This window comes from Juglans microcarpa x Juglans regia, chromosome 1S, assembly GCF_004785595.1.
Source record: "Juglans microcarpa x Juglans regia isolate MS1-56 chromosome 1S, Jm3101_v1.0, whole genome shotgun sequence".
Classification (NCBI taxonomy): Eukaryota; Viridiplantae; Streptophyta; class Magnoliopsida; order Fagales; family Juglandaceae; genus Juglans; species Juglans microcarpa x Juglans regia.
In genome coordinates, this window is record NC_054595.1 from 9,468,825 (window position 1) to 9,493,282 (window position 24,458).

The 24,458-nt window shown below is 36.7% G+C and overlaps 1 protein-coding gene across 1 annotated transcript; it reads left to right on the top strand.

The window, feature by feature from the left end:
- The first annotated feature begins 22,358 nt into the window (after positions 1-22,358).
- On the top strand, positions 22,359-23,935 carry LOC121247136 (60S acidic ribosomal protein P1-like). The gene is made up of 4 exons (XM_041145476.1): positions 22,359-22,516; positions 22,624-22,723; positions 23,292-23,498; positions 23,721-23,935. Exons 2-4 carry the CDS (start codon positions 22,655-22,657, stop codon positions 23,775-23,777), a joined length of 333 nt encoding a protein of 110 aa, XP_041001410.1. The 5' UTR covers positions 22,359-22,516; positions 22,624-22,654; the 3' UTR covers positions 23,778-23,935.
- Positions 23,936-24,458: the final 523 nt, after the last annotated feature.

Genomic DNA, 24,458 nt, shown 5'->3' on the forward strand with positions numbered 1-24,458 from the left:
CCGAATAGTGTAAATTGTTTTTTCTTTTTTTCTTTCATTTTTCTTTAACCAATTTTTAAACTCCTTTAAATATTTTTAAAAAATAAAAAAAAATCATAAAATTATTAAAAAAATACTTTCTTAACCATTGAGTCAAAAAAATTTAGAACAAAATATGCGTACATTTTTTTGGTAGCTCTATCATTTCTCCTAAGGATATATATACATGTTCTTAAAATCAAATGCTGATATGACAGCTTAATGTGCTTGTGGGGTTTCGAGAAAATGTAATGTACCCTATTTGTTTTAGAATTATTAATTGCATTTTTATATATAATGATAGAGAATAACTTCAAATCGGATGTGATCTAAAGAGGAGATTTACACCCTCCAATGATGGGACGACACATCACCATCCCAAGAAAATTATAATGAAATTGGTCATACGTAATCCACTTAATCTCTTAGTCTCTCTCTCACTGAACATTTTTGTTCTCTCTCTCCTCAAGCTGCACCCCATAGTCTTTCTAGCCATGCATCCTGAAACTCTTAGGTAGACTCTGGAGAGGAAATGCCCACCCCTGCTTGAAGGCCAGTGAAAGTAGTTTAATTTTTTTATAAAATGTAGCTTTGATTGAACATTCACAAATGTGAACTTGAATTCCTAAACCACACAACAAAGGCCAAAGGGTCCCTTTCCACCAACGATGCAAGACAAATTGCTTACCTTCCCGATCTCAATTATGCTATACAAATTACTAAAGTGTTACACGGTCTTCGTTGAATCGTTGTCTCCTTACATACTCATCGACAAAATTCTCCTCAATTGTGGCTTCTCGCAATTAAACTGCCTTGGATGATTGCACTTGGATTGGAGACGTGAATTCAAACTTCCTATCTTGAACAATTGCTGAACAATCACGCATCTCTGTCGTATTGCAGCTAGACAATTTGCCATTACTGCCCAAGTGTCCTATGAGTTTTGGGTTGCGATGGCTTCATTGGGGTGTTGCTTGAGGAGAGAGAGAGCGCACATTAATGTTCAGCTTGAGAGAGAGAGACCGAGGGAGAAACGGGGGATTGATGTGAATTACCAATAGCCAATTTCATTTTAATTTTCTTGAAATGGTGACGTGTCATTTGGTAATTAGTATAGAAGATGCGGAATTGCATTCAGGAATTGCATTCATTGATACGAAGATGTCCTATATATAAGGACTGTACAGAGCATTGCAGTTACAAATTCAAAATATACAACATTATCAAAAATCCAAGATAGCATAACAAGAAGCTCATAAACTATCGGATAGCAGATTTACAGGAGATAAAATACAGTAGACTTAGTCAAGGAAATCAAGATGGTTACAACTACATGATTTCCTTTATATGTTCCCTCCAAATAGGCGTGCCATCAGATAAACCAATCTTGCTGCACAAAGTTTGAAATTTCTAGCATGAAAGAGCTTTAGTTAGGAGGTCTGCAAGCTGGTCATGTGTGTTGACATGGAGACTTGTAGCATTCCCAAGCTCATGAAACAATGACAGAATCCAAATAAGCCCGGAGGTGGCTGAAGCCAAAGCTCGGTACTCCGCCTCAGTGGAGGAACGAGCCATAGCACGATGCTTTCGCGCACTCTTAAAAATGGGACAATCACATAGAAAAATAAGATACGCAGAGGTGGAGGATCCGGTATCCTTATCACCTGCCCAATCTGCATCAGAAAACTCTTGATTCCCTATGCACTTGAGAAGAATACCATGATTAAGAGTGCCCTTCAAGTATCGCATAATGGGTTAGGCAGCAGTCCAATGAAGCTAAGAAGGTTTATGCATGAACTGAGCCAACTTGTTGACTAGGAAAGCAATGTCGGGCCAAGTAAGAGAGAGGTATTGGAGAGCTCCTATAACTCAACAGTACTCGGTCGGATTAGCAGAAGAAGATCCATCATGAACCTAAAGAAGATCCTTGGTGACAAGTGGAGTCATTACTGCCTTGTCACCGTCCATCTTGGTGCGAGTAAGAAGATCACGAATATATTTTTGTTGGGACAGGAACAACCCATGTTTAACTGAAATCACTTCGACACCAAGAAAATAATTTAAGGGTCCAAGGTCCTTTAGAGAAAAACGATGACCAAGCTGCTGAACAATTTTAGAAATGGCTGTAGAATCATTGCCAGTGAGTAAGAGATCATCCACATATACTAGAAAAAATAGTGTAACTCCATCACAATTATAGATAAATAAAGAGGAGTCAGATTTGGACTGCTGAAATCCCAATTGAAGAAGACAAGTGCTTAGTTATTGATACCAAGCACGAGGTGCTCGTTTCAAGCCATACAAAGACTTCTTTAACTTGCAAACATTAGAAGGCAGATTAGGATCAACAAAACCCGGAGGTTGAACCATGAAGACGTCCTCCTGAAGTCGGCCATGTAGAAATGCATTATTAACATCTAGCTGTCGAAGGGGCCAATTTTTCTAAACAACAATGGAAAGGACATCTCGAATAGTCAATGGCTTCACAACAGGGTTGAACATCTCATTATAATCAAAACCATGCCGTTCATGAAATCCTTTGGTCACCAATCTTGCTTTATAGAGAGAAATACTACCATCAGAATTTTGTTTGATTGAAAAAACTCATTTGCATCCAACGGGTTTGATGGTTGAGCTTGGTGGAACAAGCTCCCATGTGCCATGTTTAACCAAAGCAGTGAACTTCTGTGACATAGCATGCCGCCACTTGGGATCCTTCAAGGCCTGAGACACACAAGTGGGCTCTACAGGTTGAGGAAGAGGATGTTTTGTGGTTAGGTAAAGGTGTTTGGGTTTATGAATATTATTCATAGATCTAGTAGCCATGGTATGTGTATGGGTGGACCGGGTTGGAGCTGCAAGTGTGGCTAGTGGAGTTATTCTACTGGCTAAGATTGTGCAGGGGAAGAAGATGGTTGGGAAAATGGAGCTAGAGCTGTAGGAGCATTGTCTGTCATGGTGGCATGAGAGGAAGGTATCAATCCAAGGGAAGGCACCACTGGTATGGCAAGATCTTGTGTGTTAGCACCTAAAACTGACAGAGAGAACAAGACATGGGCAGAGGAAGAAAATGGAAAAATATACTCATCAAAGACCACATGCCGAGACAAGTAGATGCGAGATGTATCAAGATCCATACACTTATAGGCATTTTGTGAGCTCAAGTAAACTAAGAAGAGACAAGGCGTTGATTTTGGTTGTAGTTTACTAGTGGTATAAGGTTTTAGCCATAGGTAACACTGACAACAAAAAATTTGCAACTTCTTATAATCGGGTAGGCGACCAAATAAACACTCGAATGGACTCTTATTTTTTAAAATAGTGGTGGGCATATGATTTATTAAATAAACCACTGCCTGAAACGCTTAGGACCAATAAGATGGAGGAAGACTCGCCTGACTTAATAGAGTTAGACCTGTTTCGACGATGTGACGATGCCGACATTCACTGGTACCATTTTGTTGAGGTGTATGAGGAGCGGTGGTTAGCCAACTAATGGAAGTAGACGAAAGATATTGTCGAAGAGCAGGATATTCCCCCCCCCCCCTATCCGAGTGTAAGTGTTTGTTTTGAAAGCCAAACTGTTTTTCAAGTAGCCCTTTTAACTGACAGAAAATGGAGCGAACATCACTTTTTCGACAAATTGGAAACAACTAACAATATTTGGTAAAATGATCAACAAATAATGCATAAAATCAAAACCCATCAATTGAAATGGAGGAAGTAGGTCACCAAAGATTTGTATAGATATATTCAAGAGAATGAGTACTAATAAGAGAAGTGGAAGAAAAATGAGACACTATAACTGGAAGAGACAATTTACAAATAACCAAATCAACAATTTTATTCGATGGATGCCTGAGTCGTCTATGCCAAGTATCAGATGTTGTTCGTTCACCAACTAGTACTAAAATAGAGGATTTGGTAGTGGGAGAAGCCATCGGCATTAGAAAATGACATGGGTGAAACTCAAGATAAACATTATTGGAATGAGTGAAATTATGAACAAAGATCAAGTTTTTGTGAATATTAGGAACACAAAGAGTATTGGTTAAGGTAAAGGGCTTCGAGGAAGAAGGAAGAGTCATAGAGCCAACATGTGTGACTCGTAAACCTGAATCATCGCCAATGACGACCTCATCCGTGCCATCATACTCTGAGTGTGCAGATAAATTGGCAAGATCAAACGTAATATTGTGAGAAGCAGCTGAATCCACTAGCCACTTTTTGTCGAGGGACCCACTAGTAATGGCACAATTCACAAACTTCTCACTAGAAATCGAGTGACAGGTCTTGGCTGAGTGTCCCACTTTGTCACATAGTTGGCAAACAGTGTGAGGCTGACCAAAGGAACCGGTGCTAGAGCGTTGGTTGCGGTTGGACTTGGAAGCGGCAGTGTGGCATTGAGTGGTGTTTGTAGTAGCAACAAGAGCTGAGTTGGAAGCTTCAATACGTTTCAAGTAACTTTCATGACCAACCAACATGTCATGAAGTTCTTCAAACATAAGAGAAGTCTCACGTGCCCGAGTAGGTGCTGTAATATCACAAAATTAAGGACCGAAGCCATTGAGGACATAAAGAGTGATGTCGTCCGCTGAGACAGGAGAGTCAATCACCGCAAGTTAATCAACAAGAACTTGATGGCATGTAAATACTCTGAGACCGAGCGACACTCTCACTGAATGAGAGTCAACTCCTCCTTAAGCTGCATAACACGAGTACGTGAATGATTAGCATATAATCGTTGCAACTTGGACCAAGCATCATGAGCAGTGGACAAAGCAGCAATGAGTGGCATCACTGGTTCGGAGACAAATGCAAGGATGGCATGAAGGATCAGTTTATCTTGTCTGAACCAACACCAGAAGACTGGTTGGGAACAGCTGTAGAAGAGGAGGTGCTAGTGGGGAGTGATTACGCCCAAAGAATAATGCGGTAGTTGTAGCACAGCTTTGGGGTGTCGATTCCATAGAGAGACAAATTAAAAGAATTGTAGAAAAAACAAAGAAACTAAAGAAAGAGATTAAATTATTAATGGAAAAATAAAGATTAATTTTAAATGCAAATTAAAGTGAAACAAAGTAACTAACGAAAAAAGTACTCAAGTTTAACAAACAGTAAAGCGTCGGGAATCCATTGCACAAATATGGTATTTTAATTACTCTTAATTCATTGAATAACTCAATTGGGAACTCAATTCCTAATAATCGGAAGGTATAGATTTATAAACCAAGATTAAACCAAATGTAACCCTTTAAAAAATCATTCACCACTTTTAAAATACGTAAATTATTATCACTATTGAGAAAAATCCAACGACGACAATATACTCAGGAAGCGATATTGCAGCAAAGAATTAAATCAATATAGAAAAATAATTGATCTAAATATAATCAAATAGTCAATCCATTCAATAGAAAAAGTATGACTAAATCCATAAACAGAATAAATTATATGATTATTCGGAGAAGAAAATATTAACGATGAATTGAGAATAATAAAACAAAAGAGTTTTAGTAATTGAAAATCAAATACATAAAACAAGAATAAATTAAAAATATCATCTAATGTGCAAGTTCATCTCTAACCCTACTTAAGAATTTAGTTACCTATAAATATAATGGACAACAAAAATCTCAAGAGAAAAATAGAGCAAACGATAGCCATGGAAATTAATTTCAGATCTTCCTCCTTCAAAATGAGCCGTCTCCCCTCTTTTTTAACTCTCCAATTTCGTGCTAATGATGTGCTTAAATATGGTAGGAAATAAACCCTAATATCTTCATATTCCTGCACACAAAATTGCCTAAATTTTAGGACTAAACTTGGCAGCCACGTACGTGCTTTAGGAGTTTGAATTTGGAAATCCTTATTAGAGACAATTTTGTATCCCTTTAAGATAGATTTTCAACACATCAAGAATTCCGATATCTGAGCAAAAAGTTATGATTAAAATACTAAAGTGTGTCCATTCTGTCTCCTAGCGCATTTTGGACTCTGATCCGAATTACTCTCAAACCCCATCATTATCCTTATTTGAAGAGTCCTACACTCATTGAAAGTTCTTAGGTTGTTCCAACGTCTTGACCACTTGAAAGTCCTTTAAATTTGAATGGGTTTGGACTTGCTCTTTTATAGATTTTGAAATTAAACATAAAAATCTACTTAGGAGTATCCCAAAGTAAATGAAAACTTAATTCAAGAATAAACATTAATTTCAATGATTTCTATTAACATTTTAGTATTTTAGTTCAATAATAAGGTATTTAGAGTGCACTTTCGTACACTCATCAGTGAGCGTTGGTGATGGACAAACAATGGTACCGTCAAGATAGCCCTGGAGATTGTAGTCAATGAGCAACGACATCAGCTAGGCGCACCATGAAGGAAAGTTGGAAGGGGTGAGCTTCAGAGGAAGTTGGGAGCCGGCATTATGGCAACAAGATGAGTGTCACCACTGCTAGTAGGCTCAGAAGTATTGACAAGCATAAACTCAGGGGATGTGGCCATGAGGACAAAAAACTGGTTAGAGAACCATGCTCTAGATACAATATAGAAGTTGTGGAATTACATTCATTGATACGAAGATGTCCTATATATAAGGACTGTACAGAGCATTGCACTTACAAATTCAAATATACAACATTATCGAAAATCCAAGATAGCGTAACAAGAAGCTCCTAAACTATCAGATAGCAGATTTACAAGATAGACTTAGTCAAGGAAATCAAGATGGTTACAACTACATGATTTCCTTTATAATTAAAAGGTGTAAACCTTCTCTTTATACCACGTCCTATTCCTAGCCTCTCTCTAAGGGTGGGCTTCAACTCCAACAGAGTCGAGATGCCCAATTCTGACCTCCGACTCCGATGACCAAAGTTAGATGCCAAGTTGAGCTTCGACTATGATAGAGAATCGAAGCGGATTCCAACTCCAATCAAAGTTGTCAGAGTCCGAGTCAAATTGTCTGAGTTCAACTCGGAGTTAGGTTTTCTTTTTCCAATTTTCTTACCACTTTCCCAACATCCAAAGATTCCAAACAACATAGAGCATACAAAAAAAATAAACAACATCATGGGATGGGTTGAAAAATAAAATGCATAAAAAAATTATTGGATTTTTTTTTTTTTTTGTTTTTTTTATATCAAAGACGAGATCAAGGGAAGGATGGAAAAGGCTTTCCTAGCATCAACAACATCAAGGGACGTATCGAAAAGGAAGCTTCACGAAAGAGAGAAAGCAAAGCTGTTGTCTAAATGAAAAAAAATCACTTCTCTTGATCAAGGCTTTCCCTTGGTCTTGTCTCTTTAAAGCCTTTGTTGAAACGAAGTTGTTGTTGAGGGTGTCATTGAAGATAGAAACAGTAAGACTCAAACGATTGGTAGAAGAATAAGAAAGAAGAGGAAGAGACTAAAGGCCTGAGTAGAACTAAATAAGGGGTTAGGATTAGTGAAAAAAAAAAGAGGATGAATATATGAAGAGAAAAATGACATCGTTTTAAAGATTTTCTGAGAGAGAGAATTTGGTCACGTGAATTATGGTCGTTGGGGCTAAAATGTGTGTATGGGGGGGGGGGGGGGGGGGGTATAAAATTTATACCCCAATCATCGTCTTGTCCGTATCCGAACTTCGATTCTGACTCTGACTCCAATTCCAAACTCTAAATTTTTCGACTTCATCAGAGTCAAAATCAGAATCAGAGCGAATATGACCGAAGTTCTTGCCTATTCCGAGATAATTCAAATTAGTCTATCCGTTAGAATTCTGTTAATTAATGATGAAAATACTAATGTAACATATAACTGATGCTTTATAACCAATAAGAAAAGGAACGTGCCATGATTATACACAGCCAACTTTTAAAAATTAAAAAATGCACAATTGGAAAGCGTAATTATAATAAATATTTAAAATTAAAAAAATATATGCTTATAAAAGGGTAGTCACCCAGAGCCAGATTGGGCCACCTAGGACTATTCATTAGGGCCGAATTTTTTTTCTGGCCTAATTTGAAGCTCGAGAAACCAAATGAACAGTCCTAGGGCCACCCAAGGGATGGCCACCACTTGCTGGCCCCATCTTGCGAGGGCCACCTACTTGGACAACCAAGATTTAGCCATCTATGTATCAAAACTCAATTGTTGAAATGGGTAGCCGCCCATTTTTTATTTGTGTTTTTTTTATAATATTTTATGCTGATTGGGCTCGGTAATTATATATATATATATATATATATATATATATATCTATATATTAATTTTTTTAATGTTGACTATGTATAAACATAACATGGGTCCCATTCTAATTTGCCATAAGAGTAACCATGCTATGGCACACCACCGGAATTACCATAACAAGGACTAGTTTGCGACCTGCAAATGACACGAGGATGAAGGACTGAGAAATTGTAGACCTGAGAAGACAAAGGAAAGTAATAGAAAATAAATGAGATAAGAGCACTAGTAGTAGAATCAATTTAGTTAAATTTTGGCCAAATTTTAGTTAGGTTGCATAAAACTAACTACAGCAAACTCAATATATCTACAGTGTTTTTAACCAAATTTATTTTCATTGGCCAAATTTGGCTAGCCCAAATTGCTGGTCAAATCTTATTTTGGGCAGAAAAAATTATTCTTCCCGCCTGTATTAGGTACAAGGAACTGCTCTAGGTTTGACAAAAACTTATCAGGTTCACATTGAACCTCGTTGTCTACATTTTTTGCATTCACTAGATCATTTTGTCCAACCACCTTCTATTGGCCCAAATCATGTGGATTTATGTCTGAAAACAAATCTGGAGGAGGCGATGCACCACTCTATAACAGAACAACATGTAGTTTCTGAGCAAATGTTATGTTTTTTAGCGTGTCTGCAGTGCTTCCTGAAACAATATTTTTTTACTTTGATTTATTATGGTTATCTCAGAAGTTCCCGAAATAATATTCTTTTGGTAACTAAACTTTGCTTTGTGTTAGTACATTTAATAGCTATAGTTATCAGGCCTTCTTTGTGAGTACAATATACGCTTGAATCTTTTGGGGCTAACAGCATTTGGTATTTGGCATTTGGCTTTACAGTATGTGAATGTTTGCATAGACTAACTCAAATTATTGATGCGAATGAAATTGTTTAGAAAATGTTATGTTTTATAATGGAAGAATATAACCATTGGAAATATATAGCTGTTAAAAAAAATATTCGGTAGAGAAATATAGTTGTTAAAAATATAGCCGTTTGAAAAAATAAGGCTAAAAAAAATATATCTATTAGAAAAATATAACCATTTAAAAAATATGACCGTTGAAAAAATATATTAGTTGAAATAATATGACCATTGTAAAAAAAGACTTAGAAAATTATATCCGTTAGAATAATATGAATGTTAGAAAATTAATGTGTACTTTTTTAATAACGAATAAATATTCAAATTACAATTAGAATTAAAATAAATGAAAATGTCAAAATTAATATTTTAATAAAATAGTGATAGATTTGGAGAGTTTGTTAATTAGTATTGTTAAAAAGTGGCTAGCTAAATTTATAAAAGTGAATTTCCTAATCAAATTATGGCTAAACTTTGGCTATGTCGCTAATAATGCTCTAAGAATTATACGGTTCAATGCCATCGCTACGTCCACGATAGTTTTTTTTTTTTTTTGAAAAGAAACAGACTCGTTTCATTAATGAACCGAAGTTACAAATGTGACTTATACATGGAAAATTCAGACTATAAGCCAAACTACGCATCAGCTCTGGAGCTTCCCCACACACAAATTCATTTGCGGCGGACATTGTCTTAACTTCTAAAAACTCTCTCCTAACAGAGAAAGCGCTCTGTTAAAACAGAACTTCACGACCCTCTCTGTCCTCTCAGGTAGGAAGAGTATAGGACCCTACTATGGACATTAAATCCAATAGCCTATTTCCAATTATATTACTAACTAAAATAACAAAAAAACTACAGATAAAAACACATAACCAACTACAAAGCCACAAGCACTGACGTGAACCTGGACGTCACGCCTACCACAAGCATCGGCAAATCGAGCCCCGATGACACGAGCACCCAGCTCACGCACGGACACTCAGCCTCCACTGCGCAGGCAACACCTACGCAAGAGCACTGGCCGTACGACCACCGGCCGTAACTTCGTCCGCCTCTCTCGAACAGCTCTTACCCCAGATTGCATCTGATCCAAACGCTCAACACCCCACTCGGGTCAAAATGAACAAACTAAACAACAAAAATAGAAAACAAAAACTGAACAACAAAACGAATGAACAGTGCACATAGATTCGGTAGTGGCGCGTGCAGTTCACTGGTCACTGTGGAAGGAAAGTCGACAGTCTAACTTGGAGGTCCCGGAGTCGAGGAATCTGGAGAAGCTGAGCGTGGCGTCGGCAGAAGGCTCCCCGGTGGCGTGTGATGGACACGCGTAGACGAGATCCGAAAACTTCCTCCCGCGCGTGCGGGCTACGCTCCACTCCGATAGACGCCGGATTCGGTGGTCTTGAAGATCGGCGGCTGGACATCGTCCCGGTGGGGCGCGTGTTGAAAAGCAACGACCGGAAATACCCGAATAGCAATCCTCCCTTTATTAGACTTGAAAAATACAAAAACTAAACAAAAAAAACTACATAGACAATAAGAGAAGGGAGCGGAAGAAAAAAAGATGAGGGGGGGAGGAGCCGAAGCTCCCACCCCCTTTCGCTAACTCTGAGTCTGGGAGGGTTTTGAGAGAAGGATTTTGAGAGGGTTTTGCTTTCGCTTGTGTTTTTCAAGACACATAGCTTCCATGTTTTCTTTCCTCGTTGTTATAAGAACGAATGCAGAAGAAAAGCGGGAGTACAAAATGAAGTTGTAGGAGCCATTAATTCAAGAGAACTCCATTTTGAGCAATGCTTTCTCTCCACTTGCTTGGTATTTTTAAAATCTTTTAGGTTTGGCTAACAGGAACTCTCAAACACTCTTACAAATATTTTTTATTTTATTATTACTTTTTATCTACTTTTATTATTATTTATTACTTTTTACTTATTTTTTACTATTATTTAATATTCTATCATTATTTTTTTATTACTATTCACAAATATTCTCACTTTTATGAAAAGCAGTAACAACAACTTTGTGTTTGATGTAAGTCTCAACCAAACAACGGTGCATGCGAAGAATGGTTCTATAAGAAAGAACGTCATTTAAAATTTTGACGTGGCTTTCAATGCCATAAATCGGAAAGAAAACAAAGCGCATATTCAACTTCAAAAATATCATTATCTTTTATTTCATCAACTGTCTCAACCTAGGAAGCAACGAACAGAAAATGAAAGATAAACAAATAGAGAAATAATAGTTACAGTCGTGGGTGTACAAGCGCTACGTAATCATTTTGAAAAAAAATAAATAAATACGAGACTTACATAAAAAAAAAATTACTTTTTTTAATAGTAGACACCATTTTTTTCAAAACGACTATAAAGTGCTTACATACTCCACAACTATACGTAGTATTACTCAAACAAATATAATCAATTCGAGAAGATCAACCTCCAATTCTTGTATTTTTTTCTTGTCTTCTTCATTGCTTAACGGATACTTAATAACAATTAGAATAACAATTTTGCAAAACTAACACCTAATTACTTGGACAGTAACAGACCACTAGCCCAATAAACATACCACTAATCTACTTAAGCTAAGCCGAAGACTTGAGCCTAAGAGATCGGACTCCACAATAGTAACAGACAACAATAACTGGAGAATCGATCATAAGACCTTAGAACTTAGACGTGCTTAAATAAAACTTCTAATGGACTTAACATGTAAATATGGACCCAACTACTGTAATACTGACCCAAATAACAATTAGACCCAACTTAAGTTCTGGCTTGGCCCATAACAAGGTCAGGAAACTCATAGGCAAGCTTGTGATAATCGACCCACGATGCTCTTCTTGAGGAATCCCGTTCCACTTGACCAACACTTTAGCACCAGCTCTATCACGCCTTTGGACCATGCGACGCTGTAAGATTTGCTTCGTCTCAGGTTTGAACGACCCATCAGTAGCTATTGGCGGCAACGAAGTAAAATGAACATTCCGGCTTCCCAATTTCTTCTTCAAACATGAGACGTGAAAAATCGGATGAACCCTAGAATTTGGGGGAAGATCCAATCTGTATGTGACAGTTTCGATACGTTCCAGCACCTTGTTTGGCTCATAGAAACGTGGTGAAAGCTTCAAATTTCTCCTATAACCACAGTCTATTGTTTGTAAGGTTGCAATCTCAAGTAAGCCATATCTCCAATTTTCAATACTCGTTCCGTACACTTCAGATCTGCAAATTTTTTCATGCGTTCATGTGCTAAATATAAATTGTGTTGAAGTAGTTTACCCAATTCCTCTCTTGTGCATAAAGCTTCATCGACAGCCTGAACCTGAGTTGTTCCTGGTGAATAGGGTAGCAACCTTGGGGGTGGGTAGCCGTAGAGTGATTCCAATGAGGTTAATTTGGTAGAAGAATGTAGATTGATGTTGTGCCACCATTCTGCAAGTGAGAGCCATTTATCCCAGTCACGAGGCTTGTCGCCCATAAAACACCTTAGATATTGCTCTAAGCATTTGTTCATAATTTCAGTTTGGCTCAGATTATGGATGATAAGCTGAATTAAATTGTAATGAATTTCCTTGGAGCCAGAACAATTCCTTCCAAAAATTACTAGTGAAGGGAGGGTCTCGATCAGTGACAATTGAAGAGGGCATCCCATGAAGCTTAAAGACATGATCCATAAAAATGAGAGAAATTTTTTAGGCTGTATAAGGATGAGTGATAGGCATAAAAATGGGCATACTTAGTTAGGCGATCCGCCACTGCCATAATAACACAGTAGCCATGAGATAAAGGAAGCCCTTCAATAAAATTCGTGGAGATGTCATGCCATACCTGAGTTGGAATGGGAAAAGGCTATAAAAGCCCAGGAGTGAAGATGTTTTCACTCTTGTTTTGCTGACAGCTGTCACATTCCCGAACAAAGGCTTGGATATATTTGCGCGTGCCCTTCCAAAAGAATTATGATCTAGCTCTATGAAAGGTTTTCTGAAACCCAGAATGTCCTCCTTGATGACTACAATGCATCAACTGAATGATCTGCTCCTTAAGGGGAGTTTGGCAATCAATATAAATTCTGCCTTAATTAAAAATAATGTCATCTTTCTTAGTATACCTGCTATGGTCGAGCTGCCCCTTTTTGGTCTAGCCAGGATAATAACTCTGATGAAGTCGCATAATCAGATTTTAGTTGAGTGAACCAAGTAGCTATGAGTGCGGTTAATGCCCGTAATTCCCCTTCATGTGTCCGAAAGAGCGCATCAACCACAAAATGCTCCTTGCCTTTCTTATAGTGAACTTCAAAATCATACCCCAATAATTTTGTGAGCCACCGTTGTTGAGCCGGAGTGCCTATCCTTTGATCCAATAAGAACTTTAGACTTTGTTGATCCGTTAGTACCACTAACTTTTGGATGAGAGTCTGTAGAAGAGTTTAGAGAAGTTGGACCTTGAAGTAGCTGTAACTAGGGGTGATAACGGTCAGGTCGGACCGAACGGACCGACTGTTTCTGTCCGGTCCACATTTTAGAGGACCGAAAAGTTTCGGTCCGGTCCACGGTCCAGGGTTTTTTCAGACCGGACCGGACAGAGTAAAAAAAAAAAATAAAAAAATATTTTATATATAATAATTGTACAATTAACAATATAAAATTTTAAATATATTATTAATACTTGTTAATATTCTATAAATTAACAATATTTTATATATATCTTCATCTAACCTATCACTATTAACAATATAAAATTTTAAATATGTTATTAACACTTATTAATATTCTATGAATTAACTAATATATAATATCAATTAGTTAATTATATAGTAATTATATAAATTAGTAATATAATTTTCATCTATTTTATTATCATTGACCATATAAAATATTTTTTTATTGAGTTTGTTATATAATCCACATTAATAAGTCACTTAATTTAATTTAGTATTTTAAATAAATTTTTTTTATTAATTATTTAAAAAAATAATAAAAAAAAAGAAATTAGGCCAGACCGACGGGACTGGATCGGTCCGACTGATCCCTTTGGGTGTTCGGTCCGGAAAAATGATGGACCGAAAATATTCAGGCCATCGCCGGACCGGACCCAACCGGACCATTTTCACCCCTAGTTGTAACACCAAACCTCTTTTTTTAGTTTAGTAGCATGCCCAAATTCCTTACCCTCCACCAAAAATAATGATGTTGGAGTGAGGCCTTGTGTGAGGTTGTTGCCTTTGAAGGAGAATGCCATTGATAATTGAGAAAAATCCCATATGATGGGTTAAGAACCACCTAAGGTTAACACATAAAGATCACATCTAAAACCACATCACAACCACCTAAGTGTCTTAAGCCATTACACACCTAAAACCACATCACAACCACCTAAAGTTAACACATAAAAATTGATATCTTGCATTTGGAAGGAAACTCGTTTAGTAATTCCTCCGCTGCGAAGTGCTGCACCTAAGTGTCTTAAGCCGTTACACACCTAAAACCACATCACAACCACCTAAGGTTAACACATAAAAATCAGTTAAAAAAACTGATACCTTGCATTTGGAAGGAAACTTGTTTAGTAATTCCTTCACTGCGAAGTGCTGCACTGTTAGCCACCTTAACTGATTACCCTTGTGAGTGATGAACAGGAAGTCGAGCCTTATTGATAGCCGAGGGGTCCACAAAATTGTAGGTGCTCCCGGTATCAATAAGAATGACTACTCCCACTTCATGGATCTGACCCAATACCTTCATTGTTCTTGGACTAGGTGAGCCCATAATTACATGAATAGAAATTCTTGGTCCAATTGTGTTGCCTTGCCCTTTTTGGTGTTTAGAACTGAGCCTTCCTTCTTCAATAATTACAGGATGTAATTTTGCTTCTTCTTCATCTCCTGAATCTTCTCATTCCATAAGAAATAGCTTGGTTGCACCCACTTATGCCCTGGAGCCCACTTGTCATCACAATTATAGCATAAACCTTTATCACGTCTCTCCTTCATCTGTGTAGGTGAAAGCCTTTGGATTGGTACTAAAGCTCAAGATTCCTGTGCTGGAAGAGGAAGAGGAGCCTTAGCAGAACTCGGTCTCAGTTTTGTTCCTCGCCTTAATGCTGCCACACTTTCATCTTGCATTTTAGCAATGACAAATGCACTCAACAAGGTTTGGGGTTGCAGCATGCGAACCATGTAGCGAATATCTTCCCATATCCTCCAAGGAAGCAACTGGGCTTGTAAGGCTCAGCCAAACCTCTAAGCTGATTTGAGAGGAGCTCAAACTAACATTTGTAAGCTTCTGCTGTCGTCTTTTAGCATAACTTGGTCAAGGCCTCCATGGGATCTTCATAAGAGAATGGTCCAAATTGTGTAAGTAGAGCTCGCACAAAACTGTCCCAACTGGAAAAATCATCCTAAAGCTTCTAAATCTTGAAACCATGTCAAAGCTTTGCCATCCATATGAAATGAAGCCAACAAAAGACAGTGGAGAGGGTTTGTTTGATGATATCGAAAAAATTGGTTAGCACGATAGAGCCATCCATTTGGGTCTTCCCCATCAAATTTGGGAAATTTCAAATGTACAACTTTAGCATGTATACCTCCAATTTCCTCAAAAAGGGGGCTGTCGCTACGGTGGATAACCAATAGGGGTTCCTCTCCTTGTTTCCCAGCTTGCCGAACCAGGGTGTCAACACTGCTGGCTATCACCTGCAACTGCTCTGCCAATCTGTCAACCACCTGCTGAAGAGATTCCTGATTTTTCTGTTGTGTTTCCTAAAGTTGCCTGACTGCAGCCAAGGATTCAACCAAGTGAGAGTAATGAGTGCCAACATTGCTGTCTGCCATAGAAAATAACTTGGCTTTGATACCACTGTTAGAAGCAATGAACACAGAAAATGAAGGTAAATAGATATGATCAATTTGAGAAGGATCAACCTCCAAGTCAGAAAATAAATGCAAGAATGTTTCCTTGACTTCTTCATTGCTTAACAGATATGTAATAACAACTGGAGTAACAATTTTGCAAAACTGACGCCTAATTACTTGGACACTAGCAGACCACTAGTTCACTAAACATACCACTAATCTAATCCACTTTAGCTAAGCCAAGACTTAAGCCTAAGAGACCGGACTCCACATTAATAACAGAATAACCGGAGATCGGTCATAAGACCTTACAACTTAGACATGTGCTTCAATAAAACTTCGAATGGGCTTAACATGTAAATATGGACCCAACTACTGCAATACTGACCCAAATAACAATTAGACCCAACTCAAGTTATGGCCTGGCCCATAACAAACAACAGTTGGGGAAAAATCATTCTCGATCTCTAAAGATCAAAGCACGTTTCAGAAATCTCGGAGAAAATGCAAGCACCTCTATCTCTCATCCCCTCTCATAGTCACTCTCTTTTGTTGTCTCACGATTTCGTCATTTTGTTTAACATCAATTTTTACCTTGGATGCCAATCTGTAAAAACAATGAAGGGAAAATTTGAAAAGGCACGGTATTCATTAAGGCAAAATTACTGTTTTTTTATTTCGTGACATCAAACATCAATTAAGTCAAAAGAGGAGGGGAAAAAGATAAAAAGGTACGGTACTGTTAAAGGTAAAGCGACTGGAGGGACTAAAGTCCTCCCCTGCTAATGGGCCTTCCTCCAGCCTTAAAGGCGCAAGGGCCCAGCAAAGCCAACCCACAACATTCGACACCAAAGAATTCACCAGGGTTGGTAAACAATAAGCCCTAAACCACTTGGCGTAACCAACGAATAAAATAACTACAAAGCCTTCCCATAATGATATGGGGATTCAAATGCTCATCCAAATGACTACTCTATATATACTAAATTCACAGTCATGGTAAGTTGAACTAGCCCTTTGATTCGCAGGGAAGTAGCGTGTGTAACCTAACTAACTTAGGCATTGGAAATGTTTCATACTCCTCAAACCTTGTTTGATTCTTCTCGAGCAAGTTTGCTGCGGGAATTCACAAGTGTGTGAAACATGTCCACAAGCCTCCATCCATACAACTTCCTGGTTGTGCTAGAGCCAGGAATAAACCCTCTCAACGCAGGCTTGCTTTTGTTGAGAGAGAGTAACGGCTATTTCTTGTTGTCGGGAACTTTCCCCCAAATGGCACAGACTGGAAAGTCAGCCCTATCGGCTTCACTAACAGGGAACTCTCATCCTTGGCCAGAAACAAAAAGGAATTTTTCTACCTCTATTTGACTTTAGAATGATGGCCTTCGAATCGAGCAAAGCAATATTGGGGGCGAGACAGAAAGAAATATTGACTTCCAACACCTTGACTGTGTGGGTAGCAAGGAACTCACAGGCAATCAAATTGGGATACTCCTTTCCAGCGAGTTCCAACTCATTCTCCAAGCAACACAACAATTCATCAAAATCCTCCAAGCATTAGAGTGAAGCTGAGCCGGCGCCAACTTCCAATAATCAAGAACATCATGCACCAACCGACAAAAAAGGAGCCATAACCCATGAGAAAGGCGCAGACAATGGGGCCACCTTCTCAGCGAAGCCCTTGTAGTTGATGACCTTGTGGGTAGGAACCTCAAGAACCACCAAATCAAGGATTCTATATGAATCCCCAACTTCCTGAGGTTGGATATAGTAAGGATAGATGACCTATTATAACCTTTGTAATAAGGCATGTCGTGGGCAGATGAGGACTTTGGTGCTGACGAGCACCTCGTCAGAGGGGGAGGAGGAGATCCACGAGAAGGAAGACAGAAATGTTCTGGTGAGCCATTAACACAAACAAGTAATATGAAGGTGGAGAAGCTAGGGTTTTGACAGAACGCAAACTGTGAAAAAGATGAGTAAGCAAAAGTAAAAGAGGCAACAAAAGGGAGGAGAAAGTTATTTATAAAATGAGACTTGAATGTTGAAATTCCCTAGGGAGCATGCGAGCAGTTTGGCAGCGTGATCGCATTCAGATAGATCCCATGATCTGGTGACGTAACTAGGTATAAAAGCGGAGCCGTTACAACCCCCCTGAGCGCAATAGTATGAACAACCAATCGAAACCAATGATGCGATGGGCAAAAACCATTCATAATTACTAAATTTTTGCCATGCCATCATGACAGGAATTTGCGAGATAACTGGAGAGACTCTTTTACCTTCACCAGATGGGCCTAACTATACCGAGTAAGGCCCATACGGGGAGGCCCAACGAGTTAAAAGATTATGGGTATACCATACACTCATCACCATGAGATCGCATCGCCTAATGGGATAAATATGGTAACCATCACCAATCAAATATATCTGCTCCTAAGGAAATAGTGAGATATTTGCGATATTTACTGTTCACATAAAAATTTATCTGCGAGTGCACAAAATCGTAATAAGTAGTAAAGTGTTTTAAATAAAACATTATCGAACCCATAGGGAATAATTATGCTATTGAGTATTGAAATTGATTAGATTAATTACTATTTGAAAAACTGAAATTTGAAGAATGGTTTATCTAAATTAAACTAAAGAAAAGAACATTAAAATTAAGATTTTAAAAGTAATAAGAATAGATCTAGAGCGTTTGACTTTACCTAGTTGATGATAAAAATTTCTTAACTATTCAATATTTTCTCTCGAACAATACCAAAAGTATCTCTAACTAATAACTCTATATCTCTATGTGAATTTAACTAATTGAAGACTCATTAAGTTGTTTGGATTTTTCTTGAAAATCACACTAGTTGCTATAAAGTATCTTTGCTTTTGCTCAACTAATGATGTTTAATCCTAGAGTTTTAATCACAAATCACCTCTTGGTCTCATTGCAATCCAAAAGATCAAACGATGGTTAGTTAGACAATTGTAAACATTAAGAATAAGGAATAAACACTCAATCATGAAAATATTGAAAATAAAATAACTTGAAATATAAATTGTATATTTAATGCTAGGCTACATCAAAGCTCTAGAAAATAGAATTAGTTCATAATGGAATTGAAAAAAAAAAGAATAAAACTGGTGTTCTTCGTTGAAATCGGTTGATGAAGTATGCAGCTCTCGCCTCTGCCCTTCAGTTCTGCCTTCTCAAAAGAGCACTTAAAGAATAAATTCTAAAACTCAAAACTCAGATTCAGACTCTAAAATATAAAAAACTCTCGATTCCGATTCAGATCTCCCTCTATTCATCCTACAAGACGAGATTAAATAAATGTAAAAATTCAAATCTGGAAACAAGATAAATGCAGCTATAATCTAGCCTAAAAATCTGGAAAATAGTTTCTAAATATAAATGTTAACATAAAATGAAATTATCCAAAAAATGTCAGAATTATCTAAAATAGAAGATTCAGTGATATATGGCTTGAATTGCAGAGTTCGAGAGGATTTGGTTGCCAACAGATTGATAGCGGAACTCGAAAGGGTCCTATCGGGTAGATGTCATGTGCGCTGAATATAATTGGCTGGAAGGTTACAAATGAACGGGCGTGGAGGTCACAAAGACCACATGACCCTCTCCTCGCCTATTGAGTGGAAAGACTTCCCGACCGGAATAAAAGTCTCCTCTCGCATTTTCTAGTTGTTGCCCAAGATGCCGTTTTGGTTGGTCTCTTAAATTGGTCGTTTAGACTAATCGCCCAATCTAATCGCCTGGAGCCTTGTTACCAAATTTTTGCAGCTTTTGGTCGTGAGTTTCCTCGTCTGCAGAGAAGTAAGTCTTCTCACCTTTGAGCTAGAGAAATCTCTTTGCTGCCCACGGGATAAGGCTTCTCGCCCAAATCTCATCGGTTCTCTTTAGATCTCGTTGCCTCTCATCGGTCTAGATCCATAGTCTCTTCTGCTAAAATGCTCTCCTTTTGTACTAAATCTTCTCATTCCTTCAAATCTAAGAAAATAAATAAAAATATATAGAAATAAAATAAAATTAATAGTATTGAAGGGAAAATGACACTTTTTATAAATAAAAGAGTGATAAAAATATATAAAAATAACACTTATCATTTACCCTCGATATGCTAATCTTTTTCTTCTTAAAGTAAATCTCTGGAATTTGATAATTGAGTTTTCGGGGTTTGGGGAAAGAATTGGACTATCTTTATCAACAATAATCCACGTCTATATAAAGAGCTAGCATTAGCAATCCAAAGTGACTTTTTGATCTCTTATTGCAAGCCAATATATATATTTTTAACTTTGACATTGGAGGTGCACCAGGCACATCGGGCTACTATATTTTCTTCTCACAAGTTAGCAGCCGAGATCAGTTGGCGGTGAAACACGTCTGAAACATACACCTCCCTACATCTTTTGTTAATGAGTTGGCATATCAATGTATGCTTTCCATGTTCAGTTCAAATTGCATAGGAAATGACCAAGTTACAAGAAAAAGAATAGAACTACACGAAGGAAAGAAATTCTTTGGGTTGTTACCAATGGCCGAGATTCCTAACAGGTAATAGGCCATCTCAAAAGCTCGGATTGTTTTTGTTAGACATTTCATCCGTTGCTTTTAATTTGATACAAACAAATAGCAGAGAAATCACTTGCTCCCAAGAGAAGTAGTCAAATGGGCAATATACTTGGTGTGTTGAACTTGGCGTCCCTTGTTTTTGTTTTTTAGCAAGTGATGATTTAAGTCTAGATAAGATTTTAAGATGTGAAGATCTGCATATTCTTTTTTTAAAAAATGAAATTTATTATTAAAAAATAATTGTATCACGTGAATCCATATTTATTGGTTTTTCTTAAAGAGAGTACACAGCATTTGGACATACTAAAATTGTAAATATAATTTTTCTTAATCAACATAGTGAACAACTCCCTTGCAGTTAGGTTACAAATAATTTATATTATTTTTTTCCACGTAATGCTCCAAGCTTTCTCACCTCTTCTTCTTAAGTGATTTATTTCCTTTCCAAATCAACACACAAAAATATAACTATTAACAACTCTTGTAATTATGTTTTTAGTTATGTTTTTGCCTCCACTTTGAAATTTTCTTTTTATTTTTGGTGTAGATTCTAAGCATGCTTAGAAAATAGTTATGTTAAGTTGAAATTTTTTCTCTCGAAATTTAAATTTTTATTTTGAGATATTTAATTAGTGTGGTTTTTTAATTTATATTCTTTTTTAAAAAATTAGTGCTATTTTAAACTTTCCAATTCTTTGAATTTTTTAAATTTCTTAATTTTGATAAGCGTTTTATTTTATATTACTGAGGCGTTAAAAATTTCTTAAGTAGTATTGTGCGATGATTTTGTTTAGGTCCAACTTCCAAGATATGGAACGGAAGAGTTTAATTTAGTGAAACTTAGGAATTTTGGTTGTTTCTACCTATACGTGTTTTGAATGTTTTATTTATGAGCCTTGTTAGGTATAAGCGATTTGGTGCACTAAACTGCGTATCGAGTTGATATAATTTTTTTTTTATAGAAAAAGAAACAAAAAAAGGAAAATTTTGAGAGAAGAAGGAGGTCATCTATCTCACAAAAATTATTTCCGTCTCAATTCGCACTAGTTTATTAAGCGGATACCTTACATGTCAACAACAGTGTGCAATTTGGTGCACGAACTCGTTTACAAGAAAACTTTTTTTATTTTATTTTATTGTGTTTTTTAATAATCCAATTTCCAATGCATTTAAAAAATAAAGGTTTAAAAACTCAAATTAAAAGGAAATAAAGGAAATATAAATAAGGGTAGAGTTACTATGGTGCCCAAGTTTGATCACTAGGCATGCTCTTAGTGTAAATTTTTAATTTTTTTTTTTATTTTTCTATCAATATTTTTTAAACATATTTAAATATTTTAAAAAAATATAAACAATCAAATTGAGGGGACAAATTAAAACAGCATAGTATCATTTTCTTGTGAATAATCTCGTTAGGAAAATAATAAACTTATAATTAATTTATTATTCTATTTAAAACGAACAATTAAATTATTTTTTAACTAAGTATCATAATTATATTAATTATTTAATTTAAATATAAAAAAATTATAGAAAGAATTGTAAGTATATATTTTGCCACTTATTTATTATTTTTTTTATTTATTATTATTATTATTTTTATTTAATAGTTAAGAAAATGACTATTAGTAAAATTGTATATTTTTAAAATTTTTTTAATAATTAAAGACGTTAAAAAAAATTTAAAACTAAAGTAAAAAATAAAAAATTCAAATATACTATAAAATAATAAAAAAATTATATAGAAAATAATAACCTATCATTATCCTCTCACATAATCGGGGCTCTCCGGAGTCCGTTTAGCTTGCTTTTGCTATCAAAGAAAGCCCTACGCTCCCGATCCTATATATATATATATATATATATATATATATATATATAGTTTCCCAACCCTAGCACCCTTCAGCCAAAAGTTTTCCGCCTCCTCAATCGCCTTTGTATAGCCTATAGGTTCTCTCTCTCTCTCTCTCTCTCTGGTTTCTTCATTCACTTTTGTTTTTAATCTTCTGTTTGAACAGATCTTGATTAGGTTGTTTTGATCTTCTATTATTTGAAGGTTGCGATTGAATCTCAGTGCTGCTACAATGTCTTCCAGTGAGCTCGCTTGTACCTACGCCTCTTTGATTCTCCACGACGATGGGATCCCAATCACCGTAAGTCCAGCTTCTTTTTTTTCCTTCAAGGGATTTTTCTTCTTTCGTCTAGTGCAAAGTTGTCGGATTTTAGATTCCTTGAATGTATATATCTGAATGTTGTATATATGTGCTATGGATATCTGATTAGATTAGATCCATTGTAGTCCGCTTTTTTTTTGTCCTTTGAAAAACTCGATGCGAACTTCTGTCATGGTTTTTTGGTGACTCTAGTTTTTACTAACAAAGATGTGTTTTTTTAGAGGCGGATAAATGTCAGATCCCTTGGTAGTCGATTGTGTTTATTATAATTATATTTAATTTTTGTGTATATTAAGTATGTTGGGAAGCTGTACGTCTTGTTGATTAGGTTTTTGGACTATTTATATATTATTTGTGTTATTGCGTTAATTAGTATCGTTAAACTAATTCTTGAATATGTAGGGATGCTGTACTTTATTGAAGTTGATGTGGTCTTCTTTATATTTTTTGTCAGTCGATTTTTTAATTCAGTCTGTGTTATATGCATTGATGCAAATTTAATGCGGTTTTGTGATTAATTTTTAATTATTGAATAATTCTTTGACAGGCAGAGAAGATTGCGACTTTGGTAAAAGCAGCAGGCGTCTCTGTTGAGTCTTACTGGCCTAGCCTTTTTGCAAAGCTTGCAGAGAAGAGGAACATTGAGGACCTCATTCTGAATGCTGGTGCTGCTGGTGGCGGTGCTGCTCCAGTAGCTGTGTCTGCTCCTGCTGGTGCCGCTCCTGCCGCCGCTCCTGCAGCTGAAGAAAAGAAGGTATACGCTGATCCGGTCTTGATAGTTTGGTGCCTGGCTTGCATTATGTTATACTGACAGTGCTGGATTTTGCAAAATGGTCGTCTTGTAAAATATAACCTCATAGCAGAAAAGATTGATACTTATGATTCTCTGCCATATTTGAAAAAAGAATTGGGTAGAAGTTTTCTACTTTTTTATCTGAATTTTGATCTAGTTTCCTTTTTGAATTGATGTAAACAGGAAGAGCCAAAGGAAGAGAGCGAGGACGACGACATGGGATTCAGCTTGTTTGATTAGATTATTCTAATAGTTTGTTGTCTTCTATTCTGTTAGGCAGTTTAAGACTTTAGTGGCGACCTTGTTGAATTGTTGCCTTTTTTGATAGTTATCCTTAAAAGTGTTGTAAGTTGAGAAATGACTATAAAATATGTTTATGGAGTTATGATTCACAGCTAGCTGGAGTTTTTATGATTTTGTTAAGTTTTGGGTTGTTTCTTTAATCTTCTCAGCTATGAAATCAGTTTTTACTTCACACTGAATCATGTGCAAAGGCAACTTGCTATAAAATCCAGAAGGGTGGGTTTGGCCACTGAATCCTCTACTATGCTGACCATTTTCTCAACAAATCAAGTATCGAGATCTTGAAATCTTGGGCTTGCTTTTATGCTTTTTTCCGGATGTTGTGTTTCTTGTGATAAGCTATACTGGCATTGGGTGAAAACTAGAGCAAATAACATTTTGGGTTTGCAATTGTTTGTTTATTCCAAGTCCTGTACATTGCATATAGGCTGTAATTGTGGTTTGTAAAACGTTATTCCTAGTTACAGAAACGTGCAACAACAATGCATGTTGAACTGAAGTTTGCATGTGGGTCGGTTGAATTTCGACCAATTTTAGGTACCAAGGCTTGTATGCATCCGAGTGCCTCAAACTTCAAACTCCTTCCTCTTCTCCAAGACCCATTCCGCAGATCTCTAT

Bases quoted from the DNA above. Each gene is read 5' to 3' on its own strand.
- LOC121247136 (XM_041145476.1), top strand. From the start codon at position 22,655: ATGTCTTCCAGTGAGCTCGCTTGTACCTACGCCTCTTTGATTCTCCAC. The intron at 22,724-23,291 runs GTAAGTCCAGCT...ATTCTTTGACAG, and splicing joins ACGATGGGATCCCAATCACC to GCAGAGAAGATTGCGACTTT. The intron at 23,499-23,720 runs GTATACGCTGAT...TGATGTAAACAG, and splicing joins CTGCAGCTGAAGAAAAGAAG to GAAGAGCCAAAGGAAGAGAG.